At 34.2% G+C, this 16,410-nt stretch overlaps 1 protein-coding gene across 1 annotated transcript in view; it reads right to left on the reverse strand.

Annotated features, from left to right (window-relative positions):
- Window positions 1-514: 514 nt before the first annotated feature.
- GUCY1A2 (guanylate cyclase 1 soluble subunit alpha 2) overlaps window positions 515-16,410 on the reverse strand; it is a 315,756-nt gene continuing 299,860 nt past the window's right edge. Inside the window, exon 8 of the mRNA XM_012755961.2 lies at window positions 515-14,964. Within this exon, the coding sequence (XP_012611415.1) occupies window positions 14,757-14,964 (208 nt within the window). The 3' untranslated portion in view covers window positions 515-14,756. The remainder of the gene's footprint in view (window positions 14,965-16,410) is intronic.

Genomic DNA, 16,410 nt, shown 5'->3' on the forward strand with positions numbered 1-16,410 from the left:
TTAATTGACATTTATTTAATTGTGACAGTAATATGATCCCTTTTCTCAGTCTATCCTTTCAGAGAAGCAACTGTCTAGTCCTAAAACCAGTGAATTATGCCTTCTCTGTGTCATATGTATTTAGAATACATATAACTAACTATGGTAATTGTGGCTGTGTTGTTTGGTTTTGTGAGATAATTAAAGAGAGATTTCATGTTATAAAAATAATTCCAAATGGGCCCAGCCTACTATTGCATCAATAGCATGATCTTCAGCCATAAAGATAATGTATTATGTGATGGATATCCCAAGTACATTGATTTGGCCATTATAAATTATATGAATTTATTAAATTATCACATGTACCCTGAAGCTATGTACATCTATTATGCATAAATTTAGAAAAGATAATGTATTATGTACACTCCATTCAATTATTTATTTGTTCCCCTGTGGTTTCATCTATTATTCATTCACATGCTTAGTTACTGTCATTCAGAGTGAAAAAATATGCTAAAAAGAATCTATAGACTCTTTTTATGGTATCATTTATTGATTTAAATATTTTATAAGTGACAGTTTGGACTTTTAGGGTAAATAAATGCATGACTTAACTAGACAGTTTTGTAATGAGTTATGTAACTATAACACACAACTATCATTTCCACTTTGTGTTATAAGAATTCCAGTGTTCCATCATTCATTTTTCATATACAAATTCACCTTGTTCTGCAGTCTGTAAATACAAAGACATTTTGCATCATAAAACATACTATTTACATTGTGCATGATTTAGAATAGCTACAAATAAGATAAGAAAATGAGTAAAAAGTGGTGTCACATGAAAAGCAATGAAGATACAGTGGGTGTTCATAATCCTGTGTTTATATACTTTTACATGTACTATTATATTATTCTTAAAATTCTAGTGAAGTGAGGCATAGTTTATAACTTCAATCAGAAAAAGTTTCTCTAAACCTGTACTACTGGATAAAGGAAAATCTTTTAAAATATAATATGAAATATGAAATGAAACTTTTAAAAATTAATGGTACAGGTTTAAGAGATGCATTCATTTTTTTAAAAAATAAAAAATAGCTTGACATTTCAAAATATGTGCAATTTAACCATGCTCTACATATATATTAATATATTTACCTGGCATTATTTGATGATGTAATTTAAGTTTGTGATAACTAGATTTTTAAAAGAAATTATTCACAAAGTAAATCTGATAGCAAAAGAGCAAATATACAATATAATTTACATTGCAAGCCAAACTAAAAATTTAGACTCATGAAATTTGAAATTATAGCAAACAAATTAGCCCAAAATGTTAAGATAATTCAGGTTATTTTAATAATTCAGGTTAAATAAAAACCACCCCATGCAGAGAAAGCTAATGAAGGCCTAGCACATTATACCTGTGTTTATATTAAATGAGGGAAACCTATTTGCTATTATATAATGCCTGAATGTTTAATGGAAATAAATGCACTGGCTGTTTATATTATGCATTGAAATGAGTAGGATTATGTTTGGTATCTGAAGTAGTGTTTTGGAAATGAGACCCTTTGGTTTTAAAAAATGGCTACTCACAGTTGAAGAGTCATAATTCAGGTAGGTTGACTTTGAAATGAAGAATGATATGCATTTTTTGTGGAATGTACTTGTTCGGTACATTTTAAAACCATAATGACACAGTTTTGTCACTTGATTACCAAAGTTACAATGTAGCCACAGGCAGCTGTTATAAAACTTTAGACTTTTTCCAAGGCAAAACTCTCGGGAGGATTTTTTTTTTTTAATGAAGAAAAAGCTGTTCATCAACTCTAAGAAAAATCAGAAAGTATTTCTCTCCCTGGACCATTCATTTTTCTATTTGAACCTAACCTGGCTTCCCTAGTAGTCAAAACCTGCCATGATAATGTGAATCAATTTCCTCAGAGTCGGAGTAATTTTTGCTCCAAATTCTTAAAGGAGACAATAAATTAGTAGCCTGTAAATTTTGCAGATCTGGGTCTTGGATATCAATTCAGGAGAGGGCAACAAAATAAAGGGAAAAATGGGACTGGAGGTCACAGCTATTCAAATTTCATCTGAATTTTTTCTGTTTTCCTCAACCATATTTATTCTATTTTTACAATCATTATTAAAAATTATTCCCTAAAGAAATAAAAAATGGCTTTGAACAAATATTACAATTCTCTGTCATTTCAAGAATAAAGGCTTTCTTACACTAAAAATCAGAGGAAGAAAATAATCAGTATTTTCATAGGTGCCAATTTATATGGTAGCTGACTTTTTCCTCCACAATTTTAAATTTGTTAGTATGGAATAAATAAAAGTAGATGAACAGATAAATTCTTCCCTTTTGAAGTTTTTAATTTTTCTGAGTATTTCATACCCTACTTTGACTCCCTGATCTGTTAGAATTTATGACCCCTGAAGTGTATAACAAAGAAGTCCAAATAAGAAATGGGAACCAAAATTCAAAGGATATTTAACTTATTGAAGCATACCTTTCCAGAAAGGGAAAAAGCTGTATTATTTCTATGTAGTATTCTATTAATAACATAAACATATCATGAAGACAACTTAAGTGGTTTGAATACAATATTAATGCACTAACATAAAAAACATAAAAAGAATAAAACTCTCCATTTTGGATATTAAAGATTCTTTAAATCTTGTTTAAGCCTTGTTCAAATTATTATAAGGTCAAGAGAAAGTACCTAAAATGGAAAAACATACTCTTCTGCCTTCCTTGTTATGACTCTTTAATAAAATATTTGACTTATTTTCCCTTATGAATCAAATACTCTACTAGAAATGATTTCATTTTCCCTGAAAACAAAACAGCTTTGGATTGGGATTTGTAAATGATTGATCCCTTGGTATGTTATAAAATGATCCAAGCTATGTCTCTTTGTATTTAATAGCATGGCAATTTGTTAATTCTGGTGAATACATCAACATTGTAGTTAAAAACAGCTATCTGAATATAGGTTTAAACCTCAAAGGCATACAGCTAAGAACTATAGAATACATTGTATATTGCTTTTTCAATAGAGTAGATTTATAAAATTGATGGCAAATGTTTTCAAACCTTCTAAAAAGAACTCAAAACACCATACCACACCACACTGAGTTCAGAGGGGTACCCAGGAAACAAGACAGTGCATCAGTTATCTCTAGATAAAAAGCCAGTAAAACCAAGTCGAATTTGGTGTATCTGCCTTACTGGGAAGTAGTTTTCAGAAAACAATTTTCCTGCAAGTAGAAAAAGCATCTTTTCTATTTCAATCTTTAGCCGTGTGGTACTCGCATAAAAAACTGACTATTTGAAAACAAGATTTTTCTAAATTAAATCATTTGTAGGAGCTAATAAAAGGAGATTGTCCAAAAAGATTGACCCTGATAACTTTTTGAAAAAGTGTTTAAATTCAGCCAAAAAGAACACACATGTGTTTTTGTAGACCAATGTTTCTCTTGACTGACAAAGCCCTTGGGAGCCAAAGTCCCAATTCTCTCAGTCACTTCTATCCCCAAACGATCTATGTCTATGAGCCACCTTCTTCTCCTTGTCTCAGAAATCCATAAAGTGCGCAGGCATGCAAAAGTTTAAATGGGAAGGCCCAGTCAAAATAGTGAAATACTATTTTCATGTACCTTATAAGACCTAGAAAGAAATAAAGAAAGGGAGAATGGAGGGAATGAAGGACGGAAAGGAGGGAGGGAGGGAGGGAAGGAAGGAAGGAAGGAAGGAAGGAAGGAAGGAAGGGAGGGAGGGAGGGAGGGAGGGAGGGAGGGAGGGAAGGGAAGGGAGGAAGAGAGGAAGGGGGAGGGAGGGAAGAAAAGAAAGAAGGAGAAAAGGCGCTAAGGATGTTAACAAGCTTTAAAGCCCTAATTAGTTTACTACACATAAAATCTATATATACAACCCATTCATTTTACAATCATCAAGAGTCTTATTCAGAAAGAATACCAAAATTTATTGATATTCCAGTTATAGCCACACTTGATATTCGGACTCTAATATGGTTTCTCATTAGCATAAAGACTATACTACTGTTTAAATTAGATCGTGCAGCAAATATTGCTTGAAGATATAGTGCCAGATTTTCCCAACAGAAAACAAAATTCTGCACTGGTGAGCAGTTATAATGTGAGAACTTTTTTTTTTTTATTTTATTAATTTTGTCCTTTTAAATAATATTCCCTCTGGTTAGTATATTTATTAAGTTTCTTGTTTCTTTTATTAAGGTTTTGGAATGTTGAATTTTATGACATTCTGTCATTTTATGACATTCTGTTGAATATGATTCCTGTTTAAAAATCTATAATCAGTCATCCTTGCCATCCATTTTCAGCTTTCATCTAGGTTAACAGGGTTGGGCTACCAACATCATTTAAATGTAGGTAAAGTTTGATTTTTCTGTTTCTTTTCATCTTACCTACTGGTGTCCCTTTTTCTCTATGTCACATTCTAGCTGAATTCAACTAAATGTTTAATATACGATCATAAAATAAGACACCTCTTTACAGTCAGGTAATCATTTGCGTTTTTTAGCAGGAGAAATTTTTTTTAGACAGATTAAAAGTGTTTTTAAAGATCAAAAGAAAAAGCAATGAGCACCCACTGTTCCAGGTCACTGAGTTACATAACAAATGAAAGGGATGGATTTTACAGTGTTTGGTAACACATATGAAACAAAAATTAAAAAAAATAAGAATAACAACTTCGGCTGCCTTCCAATATTTTTATACAAGAGCAAAAATTAAAGTGGCTCATGCCTGTAATACTAACATATTGGGAGACTGAGGTGGAAGGATCACTTGAAGCCAGGAGTTCAAGACTAGCCTGAGCAACATAGCAAGACCCTGTCTCTACCAAAACAAACAAACAAAAAACCAAAAAAAAAAAAAAAAAAAAAAAATAGAAAAATTAGCCAGGCATTGGAGTGGATACTGGTAATTCTAGCTACTTGGCAAGCTGAGGCAGGAAGATGGCTGGAGCCCAGGTGTTTGAGGCTGCAGTGAGCTATGATGGTGGCACTACATTCTAGCTTAGGTGACAGAGCAAGATCCTGTCTCCAAAACAAACAAACAAAAATTTTGTTTTCTAAAACTTGCCTTGAATTACTTTAGATAATTATACTGTTTTCTAGTTTATCCAGACTTTCTTGGCCAGACTTGGATCTACATCAGAGATAATTCGTTCTTCTTGAGAATACTTTCTAGTTAAAGAATTCTAAAACAATTTAAGTGAAAGGCCATGGTTGCAACGTGGTCATTTATATCAATAACATTTAAAGGCAGGGTTTCATGTTGTTAATTAATCAACTGGCTGCTTCAATATTTTGCTTCATTTTTATCGAGATTTAAAGTTAAAAGGCTAAAACAAGGGAGGCCCTTCAAATGGTTATACACAAACATGCAGATCCAGGTCACGCCCGTCTCAGAAGATAGTTGCATGCATTTACTAGCCTTGAAAGTTTGTGATATTGACCATAAAGGAATGCTTCCTGGGAGGCCATAAAAGTAGAATTGCTCTAGGAATTGAGGCTTGATTAGGTATGGAAATGCATAAGTTCTTGTTAGTCAGAGGTGATGCAGAAATATTTATATGTTGTTCAAATTATTTGAACATAGATTGGTTTTGACTTAGATTTTATTCTGAGAAGTGTGAGATGCTTTGCTCTAATTAGTTTGTCCCAATGTGGACAAACTTGAATACAGTATTATTTGACTGTTATCCTTAAACCTGACATTATTAAAAAGAGCTTAAATTTTTTAAGTAAAAGAATACTGCCAAATTGCAAACCATGGCTCAATGACATCTTTTTTTTTCTGTAACAAACAGAAAATATGGAGAAAAATCATTTAAATGTAATTTCTAATTAGGTGTCATTACCAGAGCATTTTTCCTGAGGAATCCAGAAACAAAATTAATTTTCTTTCTCATTGCTGAAGAACTTGATACATTTAGAAAACTTTTAACAGCCTCCAACATTTTAAGTTTTGGATCTAAGTAAATTGACTATCTCAGGATGATACATTTTTGTTCTAAATTATTTTTCTAATCGATAATTTGATTAAATATTGTTCAAGTTTGTCTCTTTCTTTTAATGTTTCTGTTCTAAACAAACCCTGTATGAATTAACCAGCTATACGTAAGTGAAAAAAATCTTTGAATGATGATAAGAGATTACCTAACTACTTTTAATTTTAGAAGACTGAGAATAAATCTTCATCTCTTCCACAGAATGCCATCAAATGCTACGGGGTGATTCTCTCCCCAGCTCAAACGTTCCAGCACATCTTTTGAGAAATGGACAGGCATCTTTCTACTCTAAATTGAACACCTGCTTTGCTAGCAGCCAAAGCCCAATATGAGAAGAGTGTGAAGAAGAATGTAGAATATAGTATAGCCCCCAAAATGTTTTTACAAATTTCAGGATACAAAATAAATATTTCCTATCCTTTGTGATTAAATGTCACAAAGAAGGAAAGATGTAATTTCTATAAAATCAGAGAAACAACAATTTAAAAAGGATACATAAAACAAAACTATATTCTTCTTACTGAATGCTAGCTCAGCCAGGCATGTTATAAATGAAAAAAAATTTTTTGTTTTAATATCACTTGCACATTGATAGTCTGTTTTTCTGTACTAATTTTAGCAGGCTTTTCTATGGTATATGGCAGAGCTGGTATTTTGGCTTTCTTTGTTCCTTCAACCCAGATGTTCTGACACTTTCATTTACCTTCATCACTGTAACCAAAACTAGTTCTATCTGCCACCTTCAAAGAGTTTCTATTTATAGCTCTGAGAGCTTCTATCTCAGCTTCACTGAGATGTGCAGCTGCTAAGAGGCTGGCACTATCTCCTAAGAAAACTAAAAATGGCTTGTGAAGGTTTCTAATTTTTTTTTCTTCCTTGTTTTTTAAAAATGAGTGACCGGTAGTCAAATAAATTGCTTGGCTTTCATTAAACCAGAGGTGTCTATTATGGCAACTGCCTCTCCTTTAAGACTCTCCATACCTTCCTGAAGAAAAAATTACATCTCTTTTCTGAATCTCATCCAAAGCTCCTACCCACCCTACTCCTTCCATCTGTCCCCTTGTCCTGAGTCTGATGTGTAACTGCCAGGCAGCAAAATGCAAGAAATTAGAAAGTGAGGTGATACGAAGAAACAATTTTGCACATTTCTGATGATACCCCAATTATTACTTTTCTGTTCAACTTCGACTGAATGACATTTAACAGGCCACAGTAAAAATACATTAAGTGAAATAACTTCTTTATCTCCAAATAGTGAAAAGTCCACAGTAGAAAACTGAATATAAACTGATTCCTTCATTTAAAAAATATGTATGAAAAGACTCAAAAACAAGCTATTGCTCAGGCTTGCCGTTTAGTTTTTCCTCTCTTTTCTGCTTTCAAATAATAAGCAAGAGTACTGAAGTCTAACGCTGAGAATGGTCAGGTCAGCAATTAGATGGATTGACTGGGAGGATAAATGCAGTGTAATTTAATAGATTTAAATTCAACATTTTCCATTATTTACTGACACTCAAAAACATTCTTATTAAGGGCTTAAGGATCCAGTGATATATAACTGTGTACTTGTCAAAACCTTCTCAGTGAATTAATAATCCTGCTTGATTTGGAGACAGAAATTTTCCAAATTGTGGGCAGGAGAATGCCAAGTTAAGTTTTGTTATGAGTAACACAAAGGTAGAGATAAAATACTAGCAAACCCACCCACCATTCTCATATGTTCAGATTCATGATTAGAGGAGAGTTTAGCTCACTAGGCATCCACAGGAGCTGTAATCCTAGTTAGATGCTTAGGAATGGATCCTAAATTTATAAGCTAAATAATAATCTTATGTTTAGACAGTGTTCACTATACCATAAATTTAGCAGTTACTTTTAACTGTAATCCTAATACATTATTATCAATGATAGAAGAGTAAATATAACTGATGATTATTGACTATGCCACATTTGATTAAAATTATATTTTAAGGGGACTAAAATTTTGAGTTATTCATTTTGAAATCTACTTAATCATTTCCAGACACTTGTTAATTTTTCTACAGATGACTTGAATCATATTCTGAGGTACTATTATACTTACTACACATTTGTATAGCTGTCATAGAAAATAGTGGTAATGAGCTCTTTTTATCTTTACTCTTTTATCTTCCAAGACCTTATCAAACCAACATTTGTATTAGTTAATTTGGACCAAGACCCATCTATATTTTTGCAAAACCTACTTTCTCAATCACCTCCTCCAACCCATGCTCTACTTTTACTGATTTATCCATCCTTAACCACCTCCTTGCTATTATATACTAAGATCCAAAGATTTAGGCAACATTACAAATAACACACAAATCTCTTTAAAAAGAATAGAAATCAAATTATGATAGGTATTTTAAAAACTGTACATGAGAAATAATCTGATAGGAGTATACTAATTATGTTTGCAGATGAATGACTTCTGAGATAGATTAATAAGCATGTCATGTGCTTAGATATTTTTTATTGTTTGCAAATGAATAACTTCTGAGATAGATTAAGCATATCATTTGCTCAGATATTTTTTTTATCTGAGTCATTGCTTGCTACTCATTTTGCTACAGACTAGTGAATATCTTTAAAAAGTCCACACCAGCTATATTATTGCTTGTATAAAGCATGTCTCTATTTCCCCAAAGGTTCTATGAAATGCTCAGAAGTGTGAGTTTCATATGGCATCATCACTATGGCTTAAATTATTGCTTGAAAGTTTGTTATAAGGTATTGCTAGGAAATTACTTTTAGATGAATGTACGATTCAATGTGAGAAGTCCATAGTGAGACTAAGTATTAAATTGGTGTCTTTTCAGAACACAAATCAAAGCATTCAGAAGTAAGGCTGTCGCTTTGACATCTGCTTCTGTATCCTAGAGTTCGTAGTTTATACCTCAGTTGTGAGGATCAGCAAATGTTATGATATACTGCACAGCTTTGGCAGTAACTAAGGAAATGGTACCATATCTAGTACGCCTAATAGCCCTATAGTGAGCAATATTCATCCCTCATGCTTTATCAGTGTTGACATCTGTCTCTAATAAGTTTGAAGACCTGTATTCAAAAAGCAGACTACAAATTGGAAACTAAAGCTAAAATTATAAAACCTGTGAAAGAAATAATGATATGAAGCCCAGAGTATTTAACTTTTCAGAATAACTACATGTGAAATAATCTATTATTACCTCATTCAACTTGTATTTACTTCTCGTAATTGGGATTATCTGAATACTCTTCAATTAATTCCCAAGTCTGGCTACATATTAGCATTACTCAGAGTGATTTCCTGAATACAGATTCCTAGGCCCTACCTACTGAATCCAAGTCTCTGAAGGTATAACCTAGCGATTTGTATTCATAAAACTCCCTAGGTAATTCTTAGGAAGCCAGCCAGTTACTTACAAGCAGATGAGTTGAACCATTGAACTACTTCATTTCTTAATAAGGATGGGGTGGTAATGAGGTGCTTAACTGAAGCTGTGATCTGGTTACAACACATTATAAATAAAGAGACAAACTTTACTTCTCTACATTCCCAAGTCCTTCCAAAAAGGTTATTCCTTTTAACCATGTAACATCTACATTCAATAAACACATACGCGCACACACACAAAAAAACTAAGAATATTCATCACTTTATAAAACTATTTTATAATATGAGATTAGCAGTGATTCTTGCCATGTTATAAATGTATCAATGACTTTTTTTTTTCAATGAAAGGAAAGAAGAAAAGAAAAAAGGAACAAAGGAAGGAAGGAAACAGAAAGGTGGAAGAACAGTAATACTTCAGTTTCAATTGTTTGACTCAAGTGTGAGGAAGGAATTTTGCACACTATCTCAATATATAAACTGGTAAGATTATGCGAATCTGCATATAAAATCAGTATCTGCTCTTCATTTGCTACCATGAAGATCCTGAAATTGAGTCCACAGCTGGTGTCAATTTACCTGTTTAACAATAAATTTTGTTCAATCATGTGAACACAATTTATGTGTATATTAAACCAGCTGGTTGTGATTTAGGTATATTCATATCAAGAGCTGCCCACAAAACCATTTTTCAGCCTAGAATATGCTAAAAATTTAATAATTCAGTCTCTCATGTATCATGATTTTGGGCTTTATCTAATAAGCCATGCTTATAGAAGCCTCTGAAATGACATAATTTTTGTAGTTGAAGGTCTGTAATTATAATCTAATAATGAAAACACAACTAAGCTTTGATATGGGGCTTGGTTCTTGGACTTGAGTTTCTAGGTATTGTTGGCTGAAAGGCAGCTGGTGCCACCCAAAGTCTATCCAGAGTCATGTATGATTAATTCCAAAGTACATTCAGTAGAGTTGCATGAAGCACTTGGACTTAGATTGTATGTTGAAGAAAGAGCAGAGGTAGAAGCTGCAGATGTAATCAATGCCCCAGCACATCTCACAATGGTTGGTTCACTTCAGAAGTGCACTGTTACTCGGGCCTGGCCCGGCGTGGGCATTCCTATCTCCCTGAATCAGGCATCAGCAATCCTTTCCATGGCTATGCCGGGCTCAGAAGAGAGAATGATGCTTGATGGGGCCAGGGTTCAGGGGTTTCTAGTGATAGCATGGAGGAACAGAGGGTCTAGGGTGGGCTAAGTCGTGCTCAAAATGCATGGCAAGACAGAAACCTGTATGTGGAAGTTTTACTCTCTGTCCTAATCATCCACAACACCTGCCCTCGGCAAATCGGGAACCCAAGGAGCCTTCTTCAACAAATAAATGTAATGATAGTCATAATCTTGAGCTCCCTCTTGATACATCACAACTTAAGACACCCTATTTCATTCAGCAGCGATGTGATTCTGTACAAAGCACAGAGTCTGGGGGGTTTTCAAATTCTCCATGGCTTTGCCTTTTGTAGTTATCAATTTAATTTTGTGTTATTGCTGGAACTCTTTGGAGGAGTTTGCAGATTTAAAAGCCTTGCCGCCCTTGAGAATGAGATTTTGTTTAAGTTGTTATGGTCCCGTTTTGCTCTGTTTTTCTTGGAAGGGCACACACTCTCACACTTTCACAATGAACCGCTACATCTTGGTACCATCGTCACTGGACAAGAGGAAGAAGCGTGAGACTGAGTTAGCATTTGAAGTGCTGAATGCACAGACCCGCTCTCAAGTCTCAGGCACGGATGTCTGTCTCAAAGTCACAATATGTCACAGCTCACATTCCACACACAATCGGGCATTAAAAAGGAAACCCCAAATAATTTGAAATATAAGAGATTAATACAGAGGCAGTTTTAGACAGTTGGGTTCCATGTCACCTAGAAGCTATGTCTTCTTCCCTTTCCCTACATTACACAGCCAAGAGATTCAACTAAATATGTTTCTTTTTTTCTTATTATTTTTTTTTTGTCATGGCCAATGTTACCTAATTATTAAGGTTCGCAAAGCAGATACTGTGCAGTACATTTTGAGTAAATATTGGGGGATTCTGATTTTGCTAGATAACTGATTTATTTGCAGGTGATGGCATTCCTTTCCTCCAAATGATCCTGATGCTAATGTGAACCTTTGGTACTGATGGACAGTCATAAAGTGCCTTCTTCAAATTAGTTGCTTGAGAAAACATTAAAATACAGGAACTGTAGGTGCCAAATTATACTTCAAAGTATTCCTTTTAGAGTGGGTTAAAGCCATTTCCCCAACTACTTGGTTTCTAAGGGAACATCATTTAAATTCCTTTTAACTGCCATACTACAATGCACGCTGTATGCAATACTTTGTAAGTAAGTGAGAATACTGTATAGATATTAGTCAAATGAAATGCCAAATGCCACCAAATTGTTACAGTCCCAGTTCTTAAGAGAGAATATGTGGACTGCATTGTGCAGGACAAATAAAAATATAATGCTTCTTCACAGCTTCTAACTTCCGTGACTGCAGCTAGAATGAACAGACATTTTATATAGTACCTTACAAACACATTCAGCAACAGTGTAACTATAATAATCAACTGTAATAGGTTGGCAAAATGATAATAGAATAGACCACTGCCTCAGACAATAGCTTCAAAAATACATTTAGGTTATACTGTATGAAAAATAGAGCTTACTTCCTGTTGGTGATATTTAAGAGATCTCTGTCATGTTATTCAGTGTGACATTTGTGACAATGTAAATGGCTACTTCTCTTAGTAAAGTTGTATAAACTAGCACAGATTTTTGTGATTCTTCTGACAAACTGAATGTATATATATATATATATATATATATATATATATATATACACATATATATACAATCCTTCCCTCAAGCCCTATCACCAATTTACCAAATAAAGGAGTGGATTTCCAATGATGCTTTTAAAATCTGTTTCCCATAGATATTCTTAAGTACAGAGAGAATAACCATGTGTTTAAAACAGTTGCTTAGACAAATCTTTACAAAAGACAGAGAAATAGATTGCATGATTTCTAGAAGTCCCTCTGTTTATGTTATAGAACACATTGTTTACCACCAAAGTGTTTGTTGATTTAATATATCCTAATGAGCTCTACATTACTGCACAGAATAAGCAGAAATGACTTCAGCAAGCTTGGTTCTCTCACCATGTCCCATGCTATTAGAAGCCCATCAACATTGCTAAGGCATTTTCTAATATCACCATGAGGACTGAGTTGCTCCCAGCCTGTGCTTTCCACACTAGCTGTAAACCTCCCCACTGACCCTTGTGGAGGAAGTGGGTTAATCAACCAGCACCCTGAAGAGATTTCTTTGTGAGTTATTACTCCCATGAGAATACCCTGTCCTCAGCCTACATGTAGCCTCCTATAAATCTTGGCCTTCTCTCCCCCATGTAGTTAAAAACAGAGACATAGGCCCAGGGAAGAGGGGTCGGGCAGGGGTTTAGAGAGCTCAGGGTCTATGTTCTCTTTTCTCCACATAAAAACTGTTACACTAGTATCCTCATAAACCCCAGAGTGAGAACAGGAGCAAATTATAAAAGGGGTCATGATTATAACAAATATTTGCATATTTTAAATGTTTTCTAGCCACACACTTCGAGAACACAAAAACATGAATTAAGCCTCACAGACGACATTGGAAATTAGTTAATAGACTTCTTAGCTGAGTTATGTCATAACCAAATCATAATACAGCCATAATCCCTGAACAGAAAAGAAATATATTGCATTCAGTAGACATGAGCTAGCAATGAGTAAGAAAATGGCCACTCCAAGGTTTCAAGGAAACAAATGCTTCCAGCTCATTAACCTCAATAGAAACTTAGGTTTTATAGCTGATCTGGAATAAGAGAACTCTGGACACACTGTGCTCCTAATTTTAGCATGAGCCAATAATAATATTTTCATGCAGTATTGATTAATGGGAACAGGTCTTCATTTTAGCAGGGCATGCGATGGAAATCTATCCGTAGCTACAGTGATTACGAGTTCTGAACGTTAAACCTAGTTCAGTATTCAGGAAGATGATTCACTGAATTTAAAAGCCACATCAATCAAACTGCAGAACATTTTTAAGCAAAAATCTCAGTGCCACAAAATACAGGGTTTTCCTTGCTTTTGTGTTACACAAGAAAAAAACAACATTCTTGGCAACATGTCCCGAGACCTATTTGTCACTAACACCAGTATCCGGGAATTTGCTCTCCAAGTGGTAAGTCAGCCTTTAGGAGGCATGAATTGGGGAAGTGGTAGGGGAGCTACCAACATGTCATTTGGTACAATGCTGCTTATTAGAATGCAGGTTAATGTTGCAAAAACTACATATATTTATAAGTTCTAAGTTGAAAAAGGGTCCAATGTAGCAAAGCATATCATTTTAACTGATGTTTGTTAGAAGATGGCAAAAGAAACATCTCCTTAATCTTGGTTACAGGTATATCTGCTATTAGGAAATTCCATTTCCTTTGGATTCCATGCTACATTAATTAAATCTAAATGATATTTACTAAACAGACATATAATGCTTTCTCAGCATCTGAAATCCTTGATTATATATATTCTCAGTCCAAGCACTAATATCCCTAAATAAGTGAAACTGTATTAGATTAACAGGTTAGCATTATATAATATATCAACAATATAGTAGGAGATTCGGAAAATCTAATAATGTTGTGTGAAATGTAATTATCTAGAAGAGATATGTATAAAAATAGGTAATATCCCTAAAATATTTTGCTGAGTTACAATTCTTCCGGTTGGGAAGTTTACCACACTGCCATGATATATGTATGAAATGTCTGCTCAGAAAATGAAAATTAGAAAATCTTCCTCACCCACCAACTCACTAGATGTAGGAATATATAATCAAAACTGGCTCTCAAAAGTGGTACAAATATATATGGAAAGATACTTGTATGTGTGACAAACAAGAAAACAGAATCTATTTCTTGGTTAGTTTTGAAAGGGGACCCATACTTGTAATTAAAATATATATATAGATATATATGACCAAAAACACTCTCATGAATGGACACATCTTATTTCCCCTCATGCTCCAGCTTTTTTTTATTGACAGCAGTCACCCACATTTTCTATGATTATTGCCTGACATAACACAGAAATTCCGCCGCCGCTTGTTTTCAACAAAGCACTCACTGAAAGAGAAATGATCTCTTTCCACTCTCTTGTCCTGACCCATCTTCTGGGCTTGTGCTTTTTGGAGGAGTCTTTGATCTGTAGCAGGTCTCAGAGGCTTGTCTCCCGGAGGAACATGGTGCCGATGTTGTAGGAAACTTTCTTTATTCTTGATGAAGAAAGAGAAGGCTTTGGCGGCTTTGGCCCAGTCCTTACCTCGAGGAAATAGCAGATCCCAGGGATTTCCTTTGGAAAGTTATCTGGAAGCTCTTCACGGGACCGAGGAATGAATGTGAAACTTTCTTCTCGTTTTAATAATCTAGGAAGAAAATGTAACGTGAGTCAAATAGGCAAGGGCAAATGTAAATAACGGGCAGAAATTTTAAAGGCTCAGGAAGCCTGTCTGTGACTGTGCTCACGTTAACAAACCTTATTCCTTTGTATAGCTGTGGCCTTCATAGGATTCCAAATACCGGGGAATGTTGCAACTCAGGAAAAATCCCTTCGTGTTATGACGATAAAAAACAAAAGCATTTGTGGTACTACTTGAAAATGTTTGTTCAAGTTTGCTTTCTTTCTAAACAGCATTCCTTGAAAATACTTGTTCAGATTTGATTTTTTGTCCTAAACGAAAGGCTAAGGAAACTGCATAATATAGGTTTTATTTCAGATATGCAGGATTTACCCTGTTTTTAAAACCTGACTAAATTCTAGAGTGCTTCTTTTATGTTTGGTAAAGTCTTGATAAGCTTTAAACGTGTGTCCCGAGTATCAAACATAGCAATCAAATATTTAACTTTGTAGAACATTTCATGACTCCAAGTGTCTGTGATATCTGCCTACTGATTTCTAGGCATACATATTAGCCAAACTCACTAGCATTGATTGGGTCAAACAGCTCAATTCCCCTCTTCTAGTCACACTTCAAGACTCTTTTTCAGAACATCAACACTGGAGGAGGTTTATTCTTTAAACTTGTCCAGTTCCATGAAAAGTTTGGTTTGATACCCATTTCTAAAAATGTGGCTCAACAATCCAATTTATTTCCACAACTCTTTATGGACTACTTCTTATTGCCTAAGAAAAACCTCCTAGTCACTCTTGTGAATTTAATACGTAGAACATGATCCAAGAAGCTCATGATTTTGTCAATAGGGAGAGAAACAGAAAATAAAAGAAGTTTAAAAAACCCTCAATAAGCAAACAAAAAATGGTTAATATAAAAGTACTATGGAACAAAATAGGCTAATGCCATAAGAAAGGTAGATACAAAAAGCTGCAGAAGTCTGGAAAAGGAAAAATATTTGCAGTGGGAAGAACACAAAGGCTTTATGGACAAGATGCTATTTAAGATGTGCAGAATTTCAACAAGTGAACATGGAGAACAACATAATCAAAGTGTTCGTGGGGCCCAAACCATTGTCTTTTTCTCTAAAACAAGGAATCTTCCTAAGTCAAATTGATATTAAGAGCTACAATTATGCTGTACAGGAGATGGGTTGGGGGGAAAGGAACCAATGAGTGCAAGGAGAACAAAGGATGTGTGAAAATATAAGAACATTACATAAGCAATGATGATTATCTCTATGCTACAGAAAAGAAAAACAACTCATTTCTTCTCAAATTGTCTTAATGGATAAAAGAATTATCTAAAAAAAAAGAATTATCTAAAAACAGCTACCAGTACTAATAACTGTTACAAATGAGCAGTCTATACTTACTTTTATGAACCAGAGTTGTAGTATTTTGCTTTCTAAAGGATAAA

This window comes from Microcebus murinus, chromosome 4 (assembly GCF_040939455.1).
Source record: "Microcebus murinus isolate Inina chromosome 4, M.murinus_Inina_mat1.0, whole genome shotgun sequence".
NCBI lineage: Eukaryota > Metazoa > Chordata > Mammalia > Primates > Cheirogaleidae > Microcebus > Microcebus murinus.